The 27,346-nt window shown below is 34.9% G+C and overlaps 1 protein-coding gene across 4 annotated transcripts; it reads right to left on the bottom strand.

Annotated features, from left to right (window-relative positions):
• LOC128187696 (apoptosis-inducing factor 3-like) lies at positions 1-27,202 on the bottom strand. 4 transcript variants are annotated; one of them, XM_052858127.1, is made up of 18 exons: positions 27,045-27,202; positions 17,771-17,892; positions 10,668-11,371; positions 8,992-9,191; positions 8,483-8,702; positions 8,264-8,390; positions 7,881-7,993; positions 7,519-7,605; positions 7,118-7,209; positions 6,719-6,849; positions 4,243-4,358; positions 2,899-3,034; positions 2,737-2,813; positions 2,370-2,487; positions 2,066-2,164; positions 1,421-1,496; positions 580-684; positions 1-410 (listed from the first exon to the last, which is right to left on the bottom strand). In XM_052858127.1, exons 2-18 carry the CDS (start codon positions 17,802-17,804, stop codon positions 356-358), a joined length of 2,490 nt encoding a protein of 829 aa, XP_052714087.1. In that variant the 5' UTR covers positions 17,805-17,892; positions 27,045-27,202; the 3' UTR covers positions 1-355. The 4 variants fall into 4 exon arrangements, with proteins under 4 accessions (XP_052714087.1, XP_052714086.1, XP_052714088.1 ...); XM_052858126.1 differs by lacking the exon at positions 4,243-4,358 and adding an exon at positions 5,627-5,742; XM_052858128.1 differs by lacking the exons at positions 4,243-4,358; positions 27,045-27,202 and adding exons at positions 5,627-5,742; positions 23,003-23,127.
• Positions 27,203-27,346: the final 144 nt, after the last annotated feature.

Genomic DNA, 27,346 nt, shown 5'->3' on the forward strand with positions numbered 1-27,346 from the left:
TTTATTTGTATAAATTTATTGAATAACATATTCTATGATATATAGCTATATTACAAATAGAAAACATTGCAATGTGTACTAATAGATGCATACATGTGCTCACAGTCTACATGTATAAAACAGTCTGATCCCACGAACCATGCACAACTCTTTCTACAATATTTGAAAAATAAGCTCTTTCTAATATGTTGAAAATTCATAGAATTCTAAAACAGAAGTTTCCAAAAACAAAATCAATGGATGAGGAATTTTCTTCTTGCAGCAAACTTTGAGGCCCGCAAGAATATATGCGCAGTCACACTGGATGTAACATGATACAGTCCAACAGTATATGTCTGTTTATGTAACACTTTCTTCAAGCTTTTATGGTTAATTTTTCAAACTTGGACATCCATCCATCTGCACTTGATCTAAAAGACAATAATAGTATTGGAACTTTCATTATATCTTTTCAATGATGAAACAAATTAACTGTAAAAGAAGTTAAAATATCAATGAAAGGTAAATTTGCATTGATCTGAAACCCAATAAACCTAATAAACCTAATAATGTTGGATTGCAACATAATAAGACACTTACTGGACTTCACTTTTCAGGACTTTTTCTCCTGCCAACATCACGTCAGCCAATCGGGCTACATAGGGGTCAAAGTTCAGGCTGGCAGCAGCTATGACCTCGTCTCCTCTACAAAGCAATGGAGAGGTTGTGTTTAGATTGTTTGAAAACTTCAACACATTTTTAAGTATCTTAAAAGTCTTCGTTATTCAACGAAGTTAGTGAACCTAATATTCACAGCTTCAGATACATTTACTAACAAGTAAACTCTAACCTTGGTAAGTCATAAATTTGAACTTTAATGCACTTATGATTAATTGAGCTGATATTTGGCTGTTACCCACACTTTTTATATGAAACTATTACATGTACATGATACCTGTACATTCCTTTTCTTTGTAATCTTTATACAGTATATTGGTATAACATACACCAGGGCTGTTATTTCCCTATTGCAGGTACTTATATCAATCAGGCCAATTTCAGTAATATATCCTGCAACTACCCCTTGCATTGATCGAAGAAAGGTAAACCCAATAAACCTATATTCGGTCAATGCCCCAATATAGCCTCGTGCATTAATCCAACATTCAAATTTTATGCGTTGTGATGTCATCATGGCTTCATGATGTGCACCATAATTTGTCAAAATTATGAAGCTTCTATCATGAAATTTTGTTACAAGATAAACTAAATACAATCATATTAACTGTCTTGAAATATAATGTAAGTGATATTTGGGCTCAGGTCATAAACATGAAAAGGGCTCAGCAAGCCTCACCCACTTGGATGTTTTCTTACCCTCGCCTAAATACCACTTATATTTCAAGACAGTGACCATGTATTTTATAAATATGACCCTTACTTTGTGTAGTAGGCGATGAATTTGGGAGCCTCTAGGTCACCATGTACGATGATGTCATCATAGCCGGGGCCGTAACCTACAAACAAGCACGCACACATAGGAGCAAATACAGTAAAAACAGCTTAAGACAAAGTACCAGGGATTGGCGATTTTGATTCATTATAAGCGTAATTTGTTTTATCCATCAAGTTTACAACATGTAATTAAATCACAGTGAATGAAAAATCAGTTAGCTGTAACTGTCAATTCATTTTAAGAATGTTTGCTATAATCATGTTTTACTGTAATACCAACCAAGTCTTATTTGTTAGTGACATCGAATTAACCTCCTTGTATCAAATATACCCCACAGTAAACCATGAATCTTTTACTGTTTAATCCCACATAGTCCCTGTTTTGAAGATTAGTTGCAGTGACCCAGTCATAGATAAATTGCAATATGCTTTATTTTAATTATGATAACTTCTTCTTGACGTAAATACATACATGTTGTTTTCCATATTTATTTGTCCTTTTGTAATTTGTCACAGTAGAAAATAGATTTTCTATATATAGACATACAATCTATCAGATTATTCTGTATTTATCCTTCTTGCATCTTTAACTTGGCCAACTCTGATAAATGTATATTAGCAGATTAATTACCTGTGTAACGTATACTTTTCTTGTATTGCACTGTCCAAAAAAAGGGAACACTTCTGATTGGCTCATCTTTACCTAGGATTCCAAGAGCTGCAGTTTTTCCTATATTACAAAAAAAATAGTATTTTTAGGTATTAAAAATTAATAGCAAAATGAGGCAAATGCTATCATGATTTTAAAAAAAGACTGAAGGAAACAAAAACAATAAAGTCAAATATTCCACACGACAAAAGAATTAAGGCTTTTATACATGTATGTGTACATGAAATATTATTTAAGAAAGCATACGATACAAGTTATTATGTACCATGAGCATGTGCCATCTGCCAATGCTGGATGTTAACATTTTTGTCTCCAACACTGAAGAGTGGGAACTCTACAATGTCCCCAGTTGCATACACATCAGGTTGGTTAGTTTGCATCATCTGTAAAAATTTAGATTTTTAAAAGAATGGTCAGTAAAACAATTGTTGTCAGAATGTGCAAAGATGATTTTAAATGAAGACCAGGCAACTTGCAATGCTTAACAAAACCAGCATGTTTTTATCTTTAACTTAATATTAATGTACCTGGTATATGCATGATATGCACTTGTGTTTAGAAAACTATGGACTTGCAATGTGATTCAATGATTTTAACAAATTGAACCATTTGACCCACTTTTGAGGACTTACTTTATTTACAGGAAGGAATCCTCTATCGGTCATTTCTACACCAGATCCCTTGATAAAGTCGGTAGCCGGAACAACTCCTATAAAAATGCTTATATTTTAAATATTTGTTGCATTATTTTATAGAAGAAAAGGGTCATTTTTTGAGAGAGTTATTTCCCTTACCAACTCCCATAATGCACAAATCTGCCGGCAGGCGGGTGTCGTCGGAGAGAACAGCCTCCGTGACCTTCCCATCACTCCCCACAAACTCCTTGATTCCCCGCTCAAAATAAAACTTGACTCCATTGTCTTCATGCATCTATAGAAAAATGATTCTCAAATGAAACCCAATTAAGTATATATACTAACACATGGTACATATCACCATTTATTATATAATATATTAATCAGCTCCCAAGTGACAATTGAAATAAAGCAATTCATAAACATATAATTATTGTATTTTTATGTTTTGTAGTTTTTGCAAACAGTATACTGTAGATAATTATGTATAACAACATTCTATATATATGAAGATACAAAATAGAAATTCAGATGAGTTGTTAGTCACTTTAACAGAGAATTAAATTTATTAATCCCATATATCAGCTTTTTAAAGGGACTTGGACACGATTTGACTTAAAATTTTAAAATTTCATTTTTCCATTTTCAATGTTTATACTGATAACTATAGAAGTTTTTAATTCTATATAATTTAATTCTGGTTGTAACGCACTTTCTGATTGGCTAAAAAATTATTTTATATCGTATAAAGAATGTTGCCTACGTCATAGTAAGACTAACGTCAAAAACATATCAATACGCCTGACGTTACGTTTGAATTTTGTACAATTTTACATTATTTTAAAAGTCAAATGACGTTTTCATCTACACTGAAGAGACGAAAAATTAAATTATAAGCAATGAATTCAATATTTATTAGTTTTATATGATATAAAATGGTTTGAAACAGTTTACGCTTTTCTATAAACCGCTTCATGGTTTATAAAGCGTAAACTGCCCCAAACCATTTTATATCATATAAAACAAATAAATATTGAATTCATTCCTTTAATCAAAATTTGAAAGTCAAATATCAAGTTATAAGCAAGATACAGAGTTAATAATTCTATGTAAACAAAACTGATCGAATACAATGTATTGTAACTTTTTACATATGTGTTGTATTGGTGTAAGTTTCAATCAAATGTATCTTTTTCTGTTGATACCAGTATATGAAGATATTGAGTTAGTTTAAATTATTTTTTACATGTCATTTGTCTAAGAATTAAATGGTAAATCTCCACATTTCATCTTTTGTAAACAACTATAAGAATCGAGCTTTGTTTACATAACAACCAATTTTTACCTCTGTATCACGTTTATAACTTGACTTTAACATTCAATATTTTGGCCAATCAATTAAAATGCACCAGTAAACCATTTTTAATATACGTAAAAAAAAAAAAAAATGTTGATCTCAAATTGTGTCCAAGTCGATCCCTTTAACAAGAAGTAACTGTTTACCTTCTTTAGCACTGCACCAAGTTTAAGTCCTAGAATATTTTGAAATGGGACTTTCCCTCTAACTAAGACCGAGACAGATCTAGCGGTTTCTACTAAACAAGCGGCTACCTCCATTCCTACACATAAGAGGTGGTGCACGGTCAGAATTAGGTCAAAAGCAAGGAACATGAATGCAAGGAAACTCTAACCGTCCAGTATTTTATGGATGGATATACTGTAAACGTATTACATTTGGCTGTGTATTATATTAATAATCTTATGTGGAAAGCTATCCCCGCTAAATCAGGCATATCACGAATTGCATTGCATACTTGTATAAAAATAGGTACATGTACTTTAAAATATATGTTACCTCAAATCAACCAGTACACTAACTTGTTGAAAAATAATTTCTACCAAATATATGCTAAATATCATACCGGTATGTTTATAGTATATACTACGGTACATATAATATTTTGCGTGTACAATATTTTGCAGAAATATTTTGCAACAGGTGAATGTGAATTTGATTTAGCTCATTATTGAATATACCTATTTATCTATATATGTTTGACATCTGGCATTGTATTTTGTTTGGGATCAGTTTACATTTGTGACTGCATTCTGCCATAAACACTAAACAGAATACAAGGCCAAAACTGACACTAGGCTGGTCTTCTTTTTAATGTTATCCAATCTGTAATAAATCAAGATGCACTGCATGCTACATGTACATAAAATTGTTCCAGGAATGTAGTATATATAGCTAGCTGTTAGTGAAGAAACGAAACAACTGTTATAATACCAGTGCAGGGTATTTTTATTTTGTGCAACCACAAACACGATAAATACATCTTAGTGGCAGTGTTAAACATCTACTGAAGGACTTGTGCTCATGAACATTCAGTGTTAGATGATACTCTGTCTACAATGATTATAGTACATGTAACAGCTACAGGATATGTACAGGAGTGAGACTGTATGATGAACAGAGACCAGAGCCCAAGCCATACAAGCGTATATAGAGTCCACCACCAAGTATCAAAACCTCAGTGACAGGGTTAGGGATAAAATATCTATGGTGTCATTAATCCTAGTTAAGGTTGTTTTTTTGCCCATTATAACTTACTAGTTATAAATCGATATATCATAAGTTTCAAATTGGATATATATTAACAACTGCAAAATTTAGTTTTCTCATGCAATCAAAATAAGATGAAAGTTTGATTACAATATGCTTTTTTTATTGGATCAAGTTCAGTTATAAAAGATTTCTATCAGAGAAAGGGAAATAAAATTTTGTCATAGTTTTAGTACAATGTATTTGGTATATTACTGTAATAAGTGACACCCTGTCTCTGAGGTCATGACCTTTAACCCCTACAAACAAGCAGTGGGTTACCTTTTGTAACACTGATCCTACTTTCTCGCCCAGAACCAGTTGGAAGGGGACCTTGATAATGTCCACCACCGACACCGAGGTCGCGGTGCCAGCAAGAGCGGAGGCCACCTCCATCCCTGTACAACAGAGTCAACCCAGATTGTAGCCATAGCATTAAATAACCTCTCTATATAACCAGACTCAAGGTTACACAATGTGAACCAAACTAAAGGTTACACAAAGTGAACCAGACTAAAGGTTACACAATGTGAACCAGACTAAAGGTTACACAATGTGAACCAGACTCAAGGTTACACAATGTGAACCAGACTAAAGGTTACACAATGTGATCCAAACTAAAGGTTACACAATGTGAACCAGACTAAAGGTTACACAATGTGAACCAGACTAAAGGTTACACAATGTGAACCAAACTAAAGGTTACACAATGTGAACCAGACTAAAGGTTACACAATGTGAACCAGACTAAATGTTACACAATGTGAACATCTCTATCAGGATATCCTCTCTCGCACCTCTCTAGAACTCTACTGAAAGGTAGGCAATGTCAACATCTTCATCATTCTCAAAAGCATCTACTCTATTTTCTCTGAGTTCCCCAATATGCATTTTTCACCCATAAAATGAATTTCCTAGAATCTACATGATGATGTTCTACTTTTACTTAAAGCCACATGATTCTATCGAAAATGATGTCAACAACTGAAATAATACCCGTGTATAACCAGTGTAAGTAATAGGTAGGTACAATTATGAAATTGGTTGCTAGAATAACATTTATCATAATCTCATGTTATATACTAAAAGTAATTTTAAAAATCCAAGGAACAGTGACCATTAATACACCAAGCAGCTTAAACAAAGGTGTATTTTCAAATATTCGTATAATCCAAATACAAGTAAATGCATTGATAAATTATCAGCATGTATTCTTTGTTTCCTTGCATTCATTTCTTTAAAGATGATTCAAGTATAATATATTGTAAACAATCAAACAATTCAGACACTTGTAGATGTAGTACATTATGTTACGTAAGTTCATCAAATTCTCATCAAGATTTATAATTTGTTATGATACTATAAATAACCAACCAATGAATGAGGACCCAATGATGACCACGTTTTTTCCGGCAGCTCGTTCTGCGATCTGATTCGCGTCTTCTGGAGTTCTGAGCTGATACACGTTTTGTAGATCAGTGCCTGGGATAGGCAACATTCTGGGACTGTAGAAAACATGGAGGATAAATAAGGGAAATACAGCAAATTTATCCAAGTTGAAAGTAGTTGATGAAGTTTATGACCAGAAAATTTTGACAAAATATTAAAAACTAAAAGGTATTTAGTTATAAGAATAAAGTTGCAAACATTAAACTTTCAATAACATTTACAAGATATTCTTACATTTGTAGAGTATCATTTGATAAATTGAACAGCGATGGTTACAAAAATATGTCGTTTTTTTTTTAACGGGTATTACTATTACAAACATACCGTCCTCCAGTGGCAATGACTAATGAAGTATAAGGTACAGAGCTGCCATCTTGGAAAGTCACTGTTTTGTTGGAAACATCTACTGCAGTAGCCTTAAAAATAAATTCAAGGATAACTTAATACAGTTGATTATCAAAGCCAGCTAGTATAGTTAATTCAAGGCCAAATAACCCCGGAATACTGTACATCTAAAATTGTGTTCCATTTTTTACATCTTAAATACTGTCCATGTGGTTATGAATTATAAATGCAGTTATATGGACATATATTCTGTATCACAAATGACCTGTGTTACAAAATCTGGTCAAAGATATAAAGCTGTCATTTAGGTCATAACAAATAAGACATTAAGTCTCTGTGCATAATGTCAACATATCGTGCTATAATGGCAGAGTTCCTACCTGTTTTTGCTTTAGAATGGTGATGTCTGCCTTGGAATAGAAATCAGCACTTCTGAGAGCTATCTTGTCAGCTGTGATATCCATTGCCTGTGTAAGATACAGTGTCGTCTAAATGCTAATATTTCAGTAAACACGGATTACAAATAGCCCAACTTATTTAAATAAGTAAGTCTAACATGCCAAGAATTGACTTTTCTCTTGAAAAAGTGGAATGTCTACGTGCTATGCCATAAAATTGTGATGACAATCCATACACAACTTGGGATTAAATGTTAAATTAGAGACAGACAAAAAAAGGTTCATCCAGAAAAAAACACCTATATTATAATCTTGAGCATCAAGTCAAGAACTCTATGGCAAACCTTGCTAAGTTTGGGTCTATCATAAGGAAGGTTGTTTTCTTGTGTCGCTATGGTGATTTCCCCTGTGAATCCTTCCTGTCGCAGCGTTTCTGCGCATTTAACTGAGGACGGCCCTGAAACAAATACCAAAGGTGATGGTAATGAAAATCACCAAAAACAATTACTGTATAACCTTATTTAGTTGAAAATAGTAGGTCTATAATAATATACTTAATATTTATCGAACAAAAATGTTCAAATTATTAAGACATCAGTCAAAATATTTTTGACAAGGTGAATTAGATAGAATGAATACACAAATTTCATATCAATTTGATTTTTCCTTGTATGTCTTAAAATTATTGAACTGAATGATGTTTGTAAGTAGATGCTATCTTATATACCTCCTCCAATGATCAAGACTTTCTTGTTGCTAGACTTCGAGGCTTTACACATAGTACGCTGAACTTTAGGGTCAGCCAGTGCAGACTTCTTAGCTGTGACCTTAACCTTACCACCATCAACTTCAACCTATAATGACATCATAACATCAACATCACAAAGAAGCCCATTAAACCAAAGGAATTTTATTTGATCATGCTTTGAGTTCTGCTGTATTTGACCTTGAACTTTGGAATGCTATCCAGGCCAGGAAAGTCCTCAATGTCCCCCGTCTTCACACTAAAGCAGGCTCCATGCCAGGGACAGCGAACTCTGCCCTTGCAGTGACTCCCGTTGACCAGTGGCGCCCCATAGTGTGAACACTTTGTACCAAGGGCATAGAACTCTGACCCTTCCCTGACAATTAGTACTTTTCCTTCACCGAGATCAAACTCCTTCATACTGCAATGAGATACATAATATAGAGAAAATATGATAAAAGTTCAACACCTAGGATATTAGGATGTTTAGAAGTCATAATGTGGACATTTTATAGTATTTTTCACCTCTGAACAAATAATAACTTAAGTTTATGAACTATGTGTAATAAAATTAATAATCAAATAGAATGCCTGTGATTTTTACTTGATGATTTTCTGTACCAGTTATTGACAACTTCCCCACTGATGAAAGTTTTCATTTTTAACCCAGGAACCCCAGGCAATACAGAGAGTAATTAATGGTAACTTACTCCCCGTCCTTGAGATCGGACTCGTTACAGACCACCCCTGACACTATGTCGGCCATGTCTTCCTCGGGTTCTGGTTCAGGTTCGTCCTCAGGTTTATCCACAGATTCTTCTGGATTCTGCTCACTCTCTACACTGACAGCGGCTTGCTGAACTAGTTCCCCTGTTCTGTTGTCTGGTTCCTCTTTGTCACTGTCTTCAGTCTGAAGGAAAAATGTCATCTCATCATTGACAAAAACATTAAAAACTTCAATGCATTGAAAATAAGCTAGGTTTGGTTGTCCTAGATTTAGAACAAGGACCCTATAACCCTGTTAACCTGCAAGGTCTGGTCATTCTGAACATGTGTATGCCAATATTGATGTCACAGGTACAAAACAACCTTCAAACAATGAATGATACCACCTGACTCCTCTACAGGTGCAGTAACTCACACACTGATGTTGAAAATGAGATCCAGGGACACAAACTCCTCTACAGCAGGATGCTCCTTCCCAGATCACACATGTACTTGTATTGATGTTTTATGACCTTTTTGTCGAGATGACAATGTTAACATGATGTAAAGTAATGGCGTCTCTTTGATCATCAAACATGCATTCAAGTGATAACACACACATTGTCCTACAGTGCACATAGACCAGACTGCACAGTACAGTCAGGGAGTGACAGATAGCCTTGCTGAAGTGACAGGAGTTTAACCACGGTTTTCAGAATACATTGATATTGCTCTGTGAATGGACAACTCTTCCACATTAATTACTCTCTGGGTTTATCATCTGCATAAACATCATCAAAGCTTAGTACATTGACCAGGAACCCTATTCATGTTTGGTAATTTTAGTGCATGTTAATGAACCTGCATGTTATGACTTTGATATTTCTGTAAACCTCCTAACACTGATCACACCTGCTTGATGCATAGACATATCTGTCGGTGAAGAAGTCTTTGCATAATTGAGTATCTGGCTCCAATTTCTCAAAAAAAGTTAAGTTTTTACTTAAGTTTTGATCTCAAATCCTGAGAATTTACTCAGCCGAGAATTTCCTAAAAAATACATCTCTTGAATCAAACTACATTTTCAATGAAAAAAATCATCTAATTATGTTTTAAACAGAGGAAAATCAGATTAAGATGAGTTATAAAATGTTGATCAGTATTGAAATTTAACACTCTGTTATGTTAAACATACATTACATAACGGTATCTTACAATTATATATCCCATATAACAATCAAAAACATTTTAAAAACATCATTACTACCTCAAAAATCGTTAAAAAGTAGAATCAGAGCACATGCAGTTGTTCCTTCTAACACAGACATATATGAATTAGTTCCCTTTGTCAAGGGAGATAACTCCCCAAAGTTTATTATTTGTTTATGAAAAAATCATTTATCAAACCTCCACAGAATATTGCATTTACACTGAGTATTGAGTTGAATAGATCTAAGTAAAGAAATGAATATTACAGACAATATAATTTACTGTATTAATGATGTTTAAATTATGTCATATTCATATTTGAGATTTGCTATGGAGGTAGCTTATATTTTCTCAATTTGAGTAAAAATTATGACTAAGATTTCTTTGAGAAATGCAGAGAGAAAGACGCGAACAATAAGGAATAAATCTACAGTATTTGGTGTTTTTAGCACAGAAGGTTTAATTCAATTACCTGTTCAGGTTTAGTTTCCTCAGCAGTAACTTCTTCCTCTACTGTGTTTTGTGCTGGCTCCTCAGTATGATCCTCAATCTGGTCCTCTGGTTGTTCCTCAGTGTGGTCCTCTGCTGGCTCCTCTAAGCTTTCCTTTGGTGGTTCCTCTGAAGTGTCTTTCTCTAAAGCTGATTCTTCCTCCTTTGTAACAAGCTCCTCTGACTCCTCAATCTGGTTCTCCTTCAAATCCTCAGCCTCTTTTTGGGATTCCTCAGCCTCTTTTTGGATCTTTTCATCAAGGTCCTCTTCTTCTAGGGGACCTTGTGTCGTGGATTCTGGTTTTTGCTCCTCCTCTGTGTTGTCCTCTTCTACAGGAGGATCAGATGTTTGCTGAGTATTCTCCTCAGAGTTAACAACTTGACTGCTGTCAGACTTCTCAACAGTCTCTGTCACAGATTCCTGGGGAGTGTCATTGGACCCCTGCAACTGTTTGTTATCTGTGGGGGATTGTTCACTATTTACTGCACTGTCGTCAGCACTAGTGTCTTTTGTAGGTTCTTCCTTGGTCACTGGAAGACTGGTTCTTGTCGGGGACTGGCCGTTCCCGTTCTCTGCCTTCCCGGATTGCGGGGAATTTATTGTATCCGGGTCAAAAGTTTTGGACGTCCGTGCTTCGACTCCGTTGGACTTCTTACTTCCTGACCTTTTCTTCACTGACTCCCCAGCTGTAACAAGGTAATGGTATTAATGAATGAACAAACCACTGACCAGATACATATATTTACATCAATAGCCTGATACAGTTATTACAAATACATCCAACTTAATGTATATTACAATGTGATCAACTATTAATAAGTGTAAAAAGATTATTTATCAGAGAGTAGGTGTGAGACTTCTATAGCAACTAGTAATAAAACAGCTATACTGGTGCACATAGCTGAGCCTTGCACTCAATATACTAATGCAATTACTGTAATTAAGATATGCTGCTCAAATCAATTACTGGAATGTATATAAACTTCATAAAAAGTTTCTCTTTTGAAACTTTGTTCTGTTCTCGCCTTATGTTTATAACTGTAATGTAACAAGGTCTTTTAAATGCCTTTTTATCCATTAACTAATCAATACTTAAATGCTTTCTCTCTGAGCAAAAATGAATTTGAAAAAAAAACTTCAGCAAATATTTGCCTACTTGTGAAATATCAATGTTTCATCTGTTATATAGTTAGTGTGGAAATGGCATACCACAACAGCTAGGTTCACCGTGAGACTTCAGATTTGATAAAATTTCAACATTTCATAATTAACTACATTCAGCATTTCTTGCAGAGGTATTTAAAAACAAAATTTTTAAAAGAGCAACAGCCACTATGTGTATATCAGGCAATATCACAATATCTATATATACATTTCTAACTGTAAAAATTCTATAGCTACACATTTAGATTAGTACCTGCAGAAAATAAATCCCTTTGAGCACAGCGTACACTAGAGAGTGTAAGATACCAGTGATCCTGGGGAGGGTAATCTTTAAATACCCGGCCGTATACAAACACGGCCAGTCACATGGCTAAATATGATATAGAGTCACACAACCAGGGGACATAAATTAGAACATTCAAGTTCCTCTTGATTGATATATATATATATATACAGCAGTATGTTCTGTTCAAACATCAGTAAATCAGTCACGTTTTGTGTATCAAGTCTCTATATGGAAACTTTGAAATTTAAAATCCCATGCAAGTATTTACTTGTAAACTGATAATACGTATATATGAAAATATTTAGTTGCATATAATTTATATCTGAAATATCTTTCACAGCAAACTCACCTGTTATGAACCAAATATTGATTATGACTTGTAATTATTCAATCAATATACTGTTATTAAGTTTCTTGAAATATTTATCAAGAATATAGGAACCAAATATATTCACATATATTATTGATAAATTTAAATTATTCTTTAAGAGCAAATTAAAACAAGCAAATGGATAAAACAGGTGCTCAGGGAGAATCAGCTAGTGCTGGGCGGACTTATCTTATCTCTCTCCTCTTTGAGATGTAGGGGTCGTTAGGGAAGTGAACATATGACATGTAATTTCCATATCACTGCTTTAAGGTTAAAAGTTTATTTGTCAAATGCCACATACCAAACAAAAACTTAACTTGTAAATTTTCTCAGAAATACTAAATATGGTTTGGACACAGTTTGTAGCAGAATTTATTTTTTAAAAAGTAGGTAAAAATTCTTTGGATGGAGATATTTGACCATACGTATAGTACACTCAGCGTTTCCCTGAATCACACCCGAGGTGTTCAGATGGACTTGTCCGGGGGGGGGGGGGGGGGGGGGGGGGGATGATGGGATGTTGAATCAGTAATATCTCCTGTACAGGTCTGGAGCTGATAAACAGTACTTGTTGTCCCGGCTGTGATATAGGGGCCTGTGTGGCCTTGGGCTGGAGAGTCCCACCACTTGGAGTAGACAGGAACCACTCGGGCACCTCGCAGGGACCGTGATTTATTTAATGCTCGTCCCTCTCCGTCGATCATAAAACTGACAGTTCCTCCAGGTATCAAAGACTCATAAACAACAACCTCTCCCGAGAACCAGGGGGCTATTCTTAGTAACATAACATGTCTCCCAGAGTATATTTGTCAATTCCTCTACGATTAAGTGTCAAGGTCTTGGAATGTTGGACCTGTTTTTGTTGTCTGTATTGAACACTTTTTGGGGGTTTTATCAATAATATATGTTGGTTTGTTCATTGGGGCACATTACCACATACCATTAACAGTGAACCTTTGATAGTTTTTATCTATTAAATAGAGGACAGAGAGCATTACACTTGTCCTTACACCACAAAGTTCTGTAGGAGATTTTTTTACTGTGATCCTATGAGCCTTACAGTTATAACTTAGAGGGATCTTTAGCATCATAACACAGCAAGGTTTCTCTGTGCCAAAGAAAACTTCCCAACATCTCATTAAAATCTGTAAAGACTGCTATGAAATGATAAACAAATAATTATAAAATGATAGAAAAGTGATATGAATTAAGAATTTGTATGTGTAAACCCAAATTTTGCCTGTTTGTATTTACTACAAAATATTTCTATCTTATAAATTGCTGCTCCAGCATTTTGCAGTAAAATTTAAAATGCTGAACATCCCTTACAAAACATGTCTGTTGAAGATAAATATGTAAAAGATGAAACAAGAAATCATATTGACGCAAGCGTCAAATGGGCCGCAAAAAATATAATTGCTGTATGAATCATTGATTGTTTACATAAAACACACCACAAAAGAAGAAAATAAGAGTTGATTATACAAATTTTTATGGTAAATTTTGATATACATTTAGCAACTTGTTTTGATTCAGAAGTTTAACATTTTACTATTATCATAGAGAATCGATTTCGTTACTGTAAGCATTTCTAATTTGAAATTGTATGATCATTGCCATAGTATGAAGTAATAGAGAACACACATTGATTTGTACATTACTCTAATACAAAATTCAACTCATCATTTTTCTCTTGGAGATTATGTATTTCAAACCATTTTGGGTTTTTTGCTGTTGCATTGTATTGAATGAAAACTTTAATGCATTAGTTTAAAATATGATTTCAAAGGACCTCATAATAAAATAAAAATTGGTTAGTTCAAATTTTCCTGTCAATTCAAATTTTCATTTCTGTCATATTCTTGCGTAAATAATTGATATAATGTTATTTCATGATATTTTCTACCACATTTTACATGGAAATATAATAAATACACACGCAGAGTCATTTTATTTGACACGGCACATAGAAATTCAAATGTATTATTTATATAAAATTAAATGACATTCATGTCTTTAATATTTCAGGTCTTTAGTATGTCCCGCATACCTGATGCATTGTTTTGAAAAGAATGAAGAACTCAGAAATTTTCCAAATAGATTATAGTCTCGATAAAAACGCGCCAAATACGACAATCTACTAAGTATGACCTACTTTTCATTTACGAGTAAAACAAAAAATATGTGATATTTTCTATAAGGCATAAAACATATTTCTACATGCAAATTTACTTTTAATTCATAAAAATAAGCATAGTATTAATTCTATTAAAAAAAGAACTATCCCGCAGAAACGCAGTAACAATATTTAAATGTGTATCAAATAACGACCGCCTTCCGGCGGCCCGTAAAAAGATGTGAACTTTTTTCTGTTGGCTGTGCCTTTGAAAATAAATTGGTCATGCAGTTTATGCATACTAACTTAAAATTCAGAAGAAATTTAGGAGAAAATAGCTTGAAACTATTCCTTAACCATTAGTAAGGAGGAAACATTTTGAAAAAGTAAATAAGTTAAAATTGTACAGTTAATTAAGTAAAAAACAAACTTTTCTTTCATTTACAAATCATTAACGAAAAGAAAAAAATCTTATTACCCATATTGATTTAGACGATAGCAAAGGGTATCGGTAACTTGTATTAGCATTAAAAATCTTAATTTTTTTCCTAAATCCTAGTCTTTTCCAAGTTCAATACAGTCATTGAAAAACCAAGAATTTAAAAACAATTTAAGTACCAGTAACAGTTGCCATTATTTTACCTGCTTCAGCTGATGCACAAGTCCCCATTACTTAGCTGTATGTAGTAACTCGCCTTACGATCACAACTGTAGTAGGATTATTTGTAAATACAGAATAGCATCGATGTACATATAGAGGGTGGGGTAGATTTTACTATGGTTTATCTTCCAAGACAAAAGTATAATGTCATAAACTGGAGGATTCCTATAAAATCATTAACTAGATAACACTAGCCAGGGGTAAATATAATTCCGGGGTCAGTACGATCACCCTTACCTCTTTTTAATGATCTTAAAATGAGTGACCTTGCAGTGTGTATAACCAAGTCTTATAGAATGCCATGATGATTTTAAAATTATTTGTATCTAAAGGTTATAACTGTATATTCATTCTATAAGAATCTAAAACAAGAATACAGTGTACTTTTCTTAAAAGTTTTATTTATAATTCAAGACAATTTTGAGACTTGTTTAAGTTTTTCTTGTCAATGACTATGTATAATGATAACTGATAAATCTTTTTAAAAAAATTTTGAACGAAAAGTTACTAAAAATGTATTATTTTAAAAATCATCAGGAGAAAATAACAGTTCTAGAGTTGTCCCCCCTAACGCAGTGTCTATGAAGTTTCTCAATTGAATTCTAAGAATTTACAAAATAATTGAAAAATGTCATGAGAAATTTTGGGGGAGTCAAACATTAGCATAAGCCTGTGTATCAGCTTCCCCATCTCTACAGCTGATCTTTAAATCTCGGCCTATGGCATGTATTATCAACTGCTTCAATGACCAGATCTGTATCACCCCCTCCCAAGGACATTTCTGTCAAATCCTTGTTGTCCTATTCAGTTAGTACATAACTACATTGTACTTTAATTTCATGCTTCAAAATTACAGTGTTCATAATTACAGCAAGTTTCTGTATATAGGCTGGTGACTGACAAATTATCCGTCACAGTTTTGGTCTAATTTCATTGTGTTACTGTATAATTATAATCACATGTAATTTTTTTTAAGATGGTACAATATTGATTGTTTGCAATGATTTAAAGCTTTATTTGCTGCATTTTTTACCTTTAAGATAAACACATACAAAAACCTAGAGTTGAAACAATCCAATGAATACATGTGACAACTTGGAGTTCACTTCCTTAATTTTTATGTATATAGAAATTTATCACTGTAGAAATATCTTTAGTAAACACAGGAAGAACCAAAAACTTGCTCCTGGAATGTTAAATGTTAAAACTAGTCAAGGAAAGGAGAAAGTTGACAGTAAAATTCAGAGATTATAAAAGTTAAGAGATTAAACATTCAAATTGACAATGAATGCATTCCACACTAATTAAGGAAGTGATATGATACCCACACTTTATTTTCTCAGAAATCATTGTACAAAAAAATATAAATCTACATGACCACTTTTCTTTTAAAGTTTTATCACCTTTTTTTAATACTTATAAGCAGAGACAATTGGTTAACACAGCTAGTGTTTTAAGCTCTGTACAGGGAAGGATGAGTGAAAAAGACAGTCACCTTGGAAAGTGTCCCACTCACGAAAACACCCTCATTACATCAAAAACCTTTTAGCGGAGGACATTTCTGGAGCCTAACACATCTAATCATAATGATTCATTATTGATCACTTTCAAATGATAATTTATTTGGATGCACGAAAAATGATCATTATAATTAGAAGTGAAAAATATTTGAGTAGGACCACGCCCCCACTTTCCCATGTACAGACCAAGCGGCAGTCTATATCAGTATCAGTCTACACAAGTATCCCCGACCAGGTGAGGCTACAGGTGTTAATTGCGATATGCTTGACCACTCTTCACTTTACAGGATTTCAATATTTGAGAGATCATTTAAGACATCAAGGGTTTGAGCATCTTGAATACAATAAGAGGGAGTCGATCTGAAAGATTTACATAGGGGAGTTATCAGCCCCATCGTCTATAGCTTTATTTATAGCTGTCTACCTGCATGATATTTTACTTCTCTTCAGTTGTATGCTAGATTAACCGAATGTAATAAATTCAAAGATGCAAATGAACCTTGAACAAGAAAACCTTTGCAGATGAGCGACTTGGAATACTGTATGACTGTCTTAATATTGAAATGCTACGAAACCTGTAATAACTCATGCAGTCTTAAATTGAGTCTGTTTTTTTACGCAGCCAAATTTTCACTTAATGCAGCTGTCATGCTGACAGCTCAGTGAATAGTTCATTCAGTGCTTGATGGCCAGACAGGGAGAACTTCCCTCCCCAGTGAATTCAAAATTCAGTAGCATCACAATTACAATATTTATTCTCTCTAATTATGACTTAGACTTGGGATCACATTTTAGTACTGAATTGTAAACACGGTAAATAGAGATACATTTCTATAATTAAAATCTACAGAGGAAACTCGATATTATTCCATGATTATATGAGCCTTATACAGATATTTGAACAAACTTGTGATCTGGAGAGAGAGAGAGAGAGAGAGAGAGAGAGAGAGAGAGTGTTAATAACTTACTGAAGTCATAAGACTTGGACTGCCCCTTGCCCATCCTGCGGTGTTTGTATTGAGTACTCCTCTAAATCAACAAATCACTGGATCCAATGCTTCTCTCATCTCAATGATTGCTTCACAGTCATCTAAATACAGAAAAAAATCCAGAGTGATGCCTCAGCACTTTATAATGGTTGCATAATCACCACGTCGTAAGTCAAGCTGACAAAATTAAGAACCTCAAAATATTCTGTTTTTCTCCTTGAGGAAACAGTTTAACAAGAACGCGATCAAGAAATCCAAATAAACTTCCTCTGTAAACTCTTTTGTCCTGCTTGATCAAGATACATGTGGTCAAGATATTTATTGTTTGCTTTTTAAAGAAGGAAAGCTAACGATATATTAATCAGATTATTAAATAACACATCTTTTGTGAGCTCCACGGCTAAAAGTATGTCTATTCTAACAGACAACAGTGCAGTGAATAAAAATAAAAAGCTAGACTAATGAATCATCCAGGCTTCTGAAAGGCTTTAAAATCAACAGGTATTAAAACTGATCAGGCAGAATAACAAAGGCTAAAAAAAGTAACTGGACTGTCCACCAAAACGCCCAGTCCATTAAGTGTGACACCCTCCGCTGACAACCTCTGTAGATAGAGTCCCCGCAAGTCGGCCAGTCGGACTGGTTGATTGAAAACAACACGAGGTCTCAGCGAGAATCACAACTGTGACTGCCCCAAGTCATTCCATCAATACACACCTAATATACACCTACTGCAGCACACACTTATATTGTTTTACCTTCCTCACTACAGTAATGGAGTTATCAAATGCTCAGATTGAAATAAAACTTCCTCAACAGTCCATTAGTTTGGAGGAAAAAAAACCCACCCATATATCTTAATTACTTACAAATTGTCTTGAAAAGATATACATCATAGGTAAGTCTTGGGCAATACACAAATGCATAGCACACCTGAGCCAGGTGAGAATTGTGAAGGGAAATGGATGCACTCCTACGTGGAGTGTCTGCAAGTTGTCAGCTGTCAGGCCGAGCGACTACCAGACAGGTCGTTAATGTTCAGCCCTCACTGTCAAATTATTATTCCTGTTAAAACTAATGATTACGCTTAAAATAATGACCTGCTATTCCAGGATATTCAGTGGCTATGTGTACCATTTACAAACAAACACACAACAAGATACATGTAATTAGTGTAAATCTGAGGACCAAGGCTGGTGGTATACCTTATTGTGTAAATGATGGAGAACCCAGCCCAGGTGTATAAAGAGTACAATGTCTGACTCAGCATCAAGGGTTTTATTACTGGTAATTTTGATGCTGTCTGATCCGTCTATCTGTATATCTGATTCCGAAATAAACTTCCCTGTGCACTGCCAATGAATGATCTTGTCCTTGCACAGTAAACAATATTAACATGCATGCTCTTTAACCATGTTCTTCTTTAGACTATATATGGCCAGACCTGCCCAGTATTATGTGAGAACAGACAGATAGAGACAACAGTTAGGATCACCACACAACACCCTCTGTCACTGACCGGTGAGAAATAGTCCCCACCACACACCACCACATCCTCTGTACATTGACCAGTCATGTGAATGGTCCCCCCCCCCACCCCCAGGTACAAAAAATAATCTAAAGGTCACTAAGTTCAAACTTGTCATAGCTACATGGAGACAAATAAAACATTACTGGAGGAGTCTGAGATGCCAACACACCTGTCCTAATTCCAGATTGTTTGAAAGAATGTTACATCATTTGTATCTCTTGTACGAGAGTGACTAAAATGGGTAGCGAAACCCGGGCCGGGCCGGGATTTTCGAAACTGATAACCGGGTTTTTGTTGATATCTTACAAAATACTTATTAGTTCTGCAAGAAATTTGCAGAAATACTTTATTACAACTTGTTTTGTCTTCGCTGAAGTTTTTATTATCACAGAATGAGTTTTTCAATATTAATTACACATTTTCATTTTTCAGGTGACTAAAATGGGTAGCGAGCCCGGGTTACACATTTTGGCGATATTCAGCGAATTACATTGTTGAATTTGGGAACTTGTGTATTTTATCATTGCTATTTAAGTTTAAATACTTAGATAATTCAACATTTCCGTCAAAAAATATCATTTAATAGAATTATGGACAAATATTACAAACCCGGGACGGAACAAAACCGGACACGTTTACCCGGGACAAACCTTTTATTTCCGAAAAAAGCGACGAGAACAAAAACAGAATATATAACATAAAAAGAAAATTAATATGATAACCGGCAAGATTAGAACTAATCACTGAATTATTGTAAAACTCATTATTGAACATTTATTTTTTAAACCGATTAAAAGGATGAATTCTTCTCAGCTAGTTTCAGTAGTGTTATTGTTTTAATTAACCGTAATTACTTGTTAATACTGGTAAAATCTGCACTGCTAGCTTGAGAACTGCTCTAATTAGAATCAGAATGTACCTATTAGTATGATGATATCACAATTGCTGGCTTACTACACGAGTATCAAATATATGTTTCAATTAGTTTAATTATAGGAATTTGTGCTCATCATTCAGCTTCTATTAAGATGAAAGTGAAATGAATTCATTTATAAAATTATTGTAATTGATTGAGCTTATTTTACAGGTCTTCTATATATATAGTGCCTAATATTACAGATGCCTCATTTTAGTACCCGATCGTGTGATGTGCACACGTTGGCTATCTTAAGTTTCTCACGAATCTAATTTAGTAGGTATGCTGATTTGTTTTTTAATAAAATAAAATGCACAAAAAATACATGTATGTTGACTTTCAACTCATCGCTCGGGAAACATCGAATTAATATGCTGTTATAATTTTTAATGATTGAATATAAGGTCTATATAAAAAGTCTTCATGTGTCCATCATGCGCTGACTAGGCCGAAGAAATAAAGAATATGAAAAAACGCATGTCTTAGTTTTCATTTGTTTTTAATGGGTTTTCTAGTGCTTATTCAGGGTAAAAATACATGAAAATCGAGTCTGGGTCCTGGTAGGGTGTTGCTGACAATGCAATAAGAACGGTTTTCTTGTAACTTTGTAAATATTTTGTACAAATACTTTTAAAATAATAGATAGTGCTTATAGATAGTTAGTTTTATTTTCAGTAAACAGGTTAAATCATTAAGATACAAACCGAGTCTGGGCCCTGGTAGGGCGTTGTGTTTTACACAATAAGAACGGTTTTTCATCGTGATTTGCTGTTTGCATCCTTTATATTTGTATTTAAAAGGGGGGGAGAAGGCTCAAATGAGGATACCTCCGCGTGGTTTGGGCTGGGCAATGTCACATGAGTGATAGCTAACATCCTCTGGTCGCTTTTTCGGAAATAAAAAGTTTGTCCCGGGTAAACGTGTCCGGTTTTGTTCCGTCCCGGGTTTATAATATTAGGCCATAATTCTATTAAATGATATTTTTTGACGGAATTGTTGGATTATCTAAGTGTTTAAACTAAAATAGCAATGATTAAACACAATAATTTACCAAAAAATCAATGTAATTCTCTTAATATCGCCAAAATGTGTAACCCGGGTTCGCTACCCATTTTAGTCACCTGAAAAATGAGAATCGGTAATAAATATTGAAAAACTCATTTTGTAATAATAAAAATTTCAGCGAAGACAAAAAAAGATGTTTTAAAGTTGTCCTGCAAATTTCGTACAAAACACATGAGTATTTTGTAAGAAATCAACAAAACCCGGTTTTCAGTTTCGAAAATCCCGGCCCGGCCCGGGTTTCGCTACCCATTTTAGTCACTCTCCTCTTGTACCATTTGGTTTGGGGAGAAAGAATAAATTGAATTTTATCTATGCACATCTTTTTATGAATTTTGACAAAAACACCTGAATTCTTTTAAAAGCAAGAGCAACTAAAACAATGTACCCAGACTACCTGATGTCTGTGTGTTAGTTTGTCTGTGTGTTAGTTTGTCTGTGTGTTAGTTTGTCTGTGTGTTAGTTTGTCTGTGTGTTAGTTTGTCTGTGTGTTAGTTTGTCTGTGGGTTAGTTTGTTAGTTTGTCTGTGTGTTAGTTTGTCTGTGTGTTACTTTGTCTGTGGGTTAGTTTGTCTGTGGGTTAGTTTGTCTGTGTGTTAGTTTGTCTGTGTGTTAGTTTGTGTGTGGGTTAGTTTGCCTGTGTGTTAGTTTGTCTGTGGGTTAGTTTGTCTGTGTGTTAGTTTGTCTGTGTGTTAGTTTGTCTGTGGGTTAGTTTGTGTGTGGGTTTGACTCAGCTCTCTGATAAATAAATTGGGGTATTTATTAAGAAGTATTTTCTAGGGACCCCTGCTCAGAAACAAAGTCCTTGAAATATATTATAATTTGGAAAGCGGGGACAAATGAACTTGTTCACATTCTCCCACATTTGACTGTTCTTGCGGTTTATAACAAATAGATCTCCCACAAATACCATCCACTATCCTACCACAAAAACAAAGTGCTTGTCCCTTTTTATCATTTCTCTTGTGGCAATAAATTCTGAGTCAAAATAGACTCAAATTAAAAATGTATGCTAATGGCTATATATTCTTGGCTAATTAATTCTTTACATTTCGGCATGAATTTTTCAATGAGATTCATCCACTGATAATATGCTAAACAGTTTTGACATCTAAATTTCTAAGGTAACAATCATCTAATTCTTAAGAATCATGAAAAATTTATGCTTAAAAAAGAGCTAAGAGTGACATTCTTTTCATTGCTAGATTCACAGAAATCACCCTAATTGACTTCTTATTCACCTGGACCAGGTATGTTAATCAGAGGGCGCCTCCCACTCACCTCTCACACCAGACACACCTGTAGTGGAGGCCATGATACACAGGTAGACATGATTACAGGGAAATGTTTGAGTAAAAACTTGTCGTTACTCCGGAGGTGAGAGTTGTCACATGGACATCTAACAGGCAGCTTACTTGTCACTCCAAGGTCATGCAGTTAGTTAACACAAAACACCACTTCTTTAATTCTCTCCAACCCCCCCCCCCCCCCCCCCTCTTAAAACTAAGATACCACTGCAATTTACAAGAGAATGCTAATAACACAAATAAAGTTACAAAATGACACACCTCTTCCCCCTCCTGCAAATTCAAACTATAAACAAATTACATAATTGTAATCGTTCCATTTGTGATCTCACATGTTTTACATGCTGATTCCCCATACCAGTACAATGTGATACACACCTTTAGGAAGAGTCTCACCTGACAATTGGTCTGTAAGCACAATATACATGTACAGACTGCTAGGGCTGAGTGATGTTCATAGGACTACAGACACCCTGGTCTCCAGTATTACTGGTTTTGAACACCTCTTTATAACAGACAGAACAAAAGTAGGTATACCACATTCCATTACACAATTATCCAAAGAGAAGCCAACCAGCTCTGTCAGTTCTTGGTACATGTGATTTACAAATAGGCAATCAGAAACTTTTTGTGCACCATTTAGTAAATATCCGAACATAAATTTGACAAGTCAACAACATTAAGTTTATAAGGAGATTTTGGATTTCTTAATAGACCATAATTATCAAGTAGTATATTTTTACCCAAATTAAAGAGAGTATTACATGACTGAAACTTGCAGTAATAAAAAACTTCTCTCCGCTAAATGTCACTATAATATTTATCAGGATAATGATTTAAATTAAAAAAAAAACCAAGTGTCCTCTACATCCACACACATGTCTAGTTACATGTACACAGAATTGTAAACTTACAGTGTCCTCTACATCCACACACACGTCTAGTTACATGTACACAGAATTGTAAACTTACAGTGTCCTCTACATCCACACACACGTCTAGTTACATGTACACAGAATTGTAAACTTACAGTCTCCTCTACATCCACACACACGTCTAGTTACATGTACACAGAATTGTAAACTTACAGACTCCTTTACATCCACACACAGGTCTAGTTACATGTACACAGAATTGTAAACTTATAGTCTTCTCTACATCCACACACAGGTCTAGTTACATGTACACAGAATTGTAAACTTACAGTCTCCTCTACATCCACACACAGGTCTAGTTACATGTACACAGAATTGTAACATACAGTCTCCTCTACATCCACACACAGATCTAGTAACATGTACACAGAATTGTAAACTTACAGTGTCCTCTACATCCACACACAAGTCTAGTTACATGTAGTACCGGTACACAGAATTGTAAACTTACAGACTCCTCTACATCCACACACAGGTCTGGTTACATGTACACAGAATTGTAAACTTACAGACTCCTCAACATATACACACAGGTCTAGTTACATGTACACAGAATTGTAAACTTACAGTGTCCTCTACATCCACACACATGTCTAGTTACATGTACACAGAATTGTAAACTTACAGTGTCCTCTACATCCACACACACGTCTAGTTACATGTACACAGAATTGTAAACTTACAGTGTCCTCTACATCCACACACATGTCTAGTTACATGTACACAGAATTGTAAACTTACAGTGTCCTCTACATCCACACACAGGTCTAGTTACATGTACACAGAATTGTAAACTTACAGTCTCCTCTACATCCACACACAGGTCTAGTTACATGTACACAGAATTGTAAACTTACAGTCTCCTCTACATCCACACACAGGTTTAGTAACATGTACACAGAATTGTAACATACAGTCTCCTCTACATCCACACACATGTCTAGTTACATGTAGTACCGGTACACAGAATTGTAAACTTACAGTCTCCTCTACATCCACACACAGATCTAGTTACATGTACACAGAATTGTAAACTTACAGTGTCCTCTACATCCACACACATGTCTAGTTACATGTAGTTCCGGTACACAGAATTGTAAACTTACAGTCTCCTCTACATCCACACACAGATCTAGTAACATGTACACAGAATGGTAAACTTACAGATTCCTCTACATCCACACACATTTCTAGTTACATGTAGTACACAGAATTGTAAACTTACAGTCTCCTCTACATCCACACACAGGTCTAGTTACATGTACACAGAATGGTTAACTTACAGTCTCCTTTACATCCACACACAGGTCTAGTTACATGTACACAGAATGGTAAACTTACAGATTCCTCTACATCCACACACAGGTCTAGTTACATGTACACAGAATTGTAAACTTACAGTCTCCTCTACATCCACACACAGGTCTAGTTACATGTACTCAGAATTGTAGCATACTGAAGTAATCAGGACCCCTGTAGCATGCATATCTGTGACATAACATGTCATCAAATTTATGACACCTGTACAGGTAAGCCTGTCAATCACGAACAGCAAAACTTGGGACCCTTTATTCCAAAGAAAATTCCATCATCATAAAGAGGAGAATATTTCATTTCAAGAATATCCATTAGTATCTTGTGAGAAAATAAAATAGACAGGATTGATGAAAAGCTCAAAACCAAGTTTTGGTAAATTTAATGTACGGAGCAGCTGATCCCATGCCTGAGGGATATGTTGCACTGAGAAGCAGAAAGTGAATTTATAATCATTTTAGAACTGATGTTGCAGCCCAGAGAGGTTTAAAAAAAAGAAATATGTATTATTCATAACTAATTATAAATAACATGCTTCAATAGTTAAATCCAATATATATTCATTTCTAAACCAACTCAACATTGTCAGAAAATGGAGACCCACAATAAAACAAACTCAACATTGTCAGAAAATGGAGACCCACAATAAAACAAACTCACCAGTGATTACCACACAAATATCCTTGAAGCGGGAATACCTGTTGACCACAGAATTTACTACTTACCGACGAGTGCAAAACAACATAATATGCTTGAACACTCTGTGACAGTCTGTGGTAATCGCCTTGTACCAGATCAACACCAGCGAGGTGTCGTCACATCTACATGTAGCCGTGGAATCCTTGAGCTGTCCCCTTTACTATCATTGTAAGCATCCAATACAACCTCTTGTCTATCCTATCTACACTGTAAATGGTGGGGCCCAAGTGTTGTCCCCTTTTTACAAGCACCCTCTACCATCCAGTACATAAATGTACATACAACCAGAAATCATGTATTTATCTAACACTAATAACTGACAGAAAAAGTTTGCTTTTTCAAAGTGGTTATCCAGATTTTTTAAATCTTTTAATTTTCTTCTCATTTGATTTGATTGCCAAAATAGGATTATTTCCGTTATGTACTGCCAGTAAGTGCCAACAAAATGAGACAAATGTATGAAAATATATTTTAAGTAACTCCTCTACAAATTAACAGAATTAACCAAAGGACCTGAAACTTTTTATAATCATTGATTTACGAAGACCAAAAATGACTCTTACCAATTATTACACTGGTATATAGTCCTTTGACAAAATTTTCCTGACACCAAATTACATGAAGTGTACATGATGTATATCACACATTCCTTGATCTCCCTATATTTTACTCCTCGTAACCCTCACCCACACCCCCTGTTCCCATGGGTGACTGATTGACCAGTTCCTACCCCTCAGACTCACTCTGTCCTTGTATTTGCTTGCATCCATAGTGTATATATAGTACAGGTATACTCAGGTGTTGTATGGACTGCCGTGTACCTCGGGGTCTGCATCACCTGAACAAACACTGCCACCACATCTGTGTTACACAGAGACCTAGGAATGGGGGATCCACTCCACACCTGACATCAGCACCCGTCCTACCTAGTGATGCCTCTACAACTAACAACCCAGCTATCTTTCTCTTTTGTCCTATTTTTTATGAATAGGTTAAAAAAAATGTTGGTGTCACTTAACTTTAACTTGTCAAAAACCATGTTTACTTATGTCTTCATTAATGCAATTCAATAGGTCAATTCTACTATCAATATCAGTTTAAGGGCTATTTCATAGTAACAAGATGTGCTTAAGAAACTATGCCTCTGACAATCAGAAAGTCCAATCTAACAAATATGACCTTTGACCTCTATTAGTGACCTTGACCCTCTACTGACATTGACATATGTCAGTATATGCACAATCTGATAAATGAATAGAGATGAAAGAGATGAATTTGATTTTCTGAATGCATTGAAATAATAACAGTACATGTAACTAACTCTCAGGTACAGGTCATTTCTTGGAGAAAAAATATTAACCGTAAACATAAATGGTTGAAATAATACTAACACCTATTGCTTCACATTAAAGTCAAATAGTGAGCAACATACATTTACAGTGGTTTGATCTGATTGATCCGATAGACAGTTGGCTGTATAACACACTCACCTTATTGCTTCCTTTGGTCTGTTGTAACTGACCGTCATCCCACTGGAACATCCAGTCATCACTTTCCCGTACAGTGTTTATCCAGTAATCACTTCCTTCTGGCTCCAGAGCTTGTTCAGTAATCACTTCCTGCTAACTCGAGTGCCTGTCAAGCGCCACCAACTTCTGTACGAGTGTAGCTCGCTGCATCCTTCCATCAAATCTTCATATCACTTCCTCCACACTCAAATAAATCCCCGCTAACACACAACATGTTTCCTCTCCATTTTCTTACCAAATACTAATCATCTTGCACAAATAAA

This window comes from Crassostrea angulata, chromosome 6 (genome assembly GCF_025612915.1).
Source record: "Crassostrea angulata isolate pt1a10 chromosome 6, ASM2561291v2, whole genome shotgun sequence".
Classification (NCBI taxonomy): Eukaryota; Metazoa; Mollusca; class Bivalvia; order Ostreida; family Ostreidae; genus Magallana; species Magallana angulata.